This window comes from Myotis davidii, unplaced genomic scaffold, assembly GCF_000327345.1.
Source record: "Myotis davidii unplaced genomic scaffold, ASM32734v1 scaffold363, whole genome shotgun sequence".
In the NCBI taxonomy this organism is placed as follows: Eukaryota; Metazoa; Chordata; class Mammalia; order Chiroptera; family Vespertilionidae; genus Myotis; species Myotis davidii.
Window position 1 is genome coordinate 3261260 of NW_006294069.1, and position 609 is coordinate 3261868.

At 55.8% G+C, this 609-nt stretch overlaps 1 protein-coding gene across 1 annotated transcript in view; it reads right to left on the reverse strand.

The window, feature by feature from the left end:
* RILP (Rab interacting lysosomal protein) overlaps positions 1-609 on the reverse strand; it is a 4705-nt gene that overhangs the window by 3283 nt on the left and 813 nt on the right. Inside the window, exon 2 of the mRNA XM_006768130.2 lies at positions 496-606. Coding sequence (XP_006768193.2) covers positions 496-606 — 111 coding nt within the window. The remainder of the gene's footprint in view (positions 1-495; positions 607-609) is intronic.

The window sequence follows — 609 nt, forward strand, 5'->3', positions numbered from 1 at the left end:
TATTTTATTTTTTTAAAATAATTGTGCCTTCATTTTATATATATATATATTTCTTATTGATTTTTTACAGAGAGGAAGGGAGAGAGATAGAGAACTAGAAACATCGATCAGCTGCTTCCTGCACATCTCCCACTCGGGATGTGCCCGCAACCAAGGCACATGCCCCTGATGGAATCCAACCCGGGACCCATCAGTCCACAGGCCGACGCTCCATCCACTGAGCCAAACCGGTTTCGGTTCCCAGGTGATTCTAATGTGCAGCCAAGGTTGAGAACCACTGTTCTAGAGGGAATGCCTGGCAGGAAGACTGGGAAGGCAAGGGGTACCACAACGACAGACCAGTGCTCTAGATGAGAGGGACAGAGGCCGGCTGGGGGGACATACTTGTGTGCCACCGTCCAACGTCCCGTCGGACCTGCCACGCAGCACAGCACACTTCCCAAGTGCCCACCCTTGTGAGGACTGGGAAGGGTCCCTGACCCAGCGGGCACTCACGGGGTCCTCAGGGGTCCCCGGGTCTCCTGGTTCTGCGGTCGCCAGCTCGGGCTCCTGCCTCTGTGCGCACCCAGGACCCCCGGCCAGGTTCCGTGCCTGATCCTGAGCCAACTC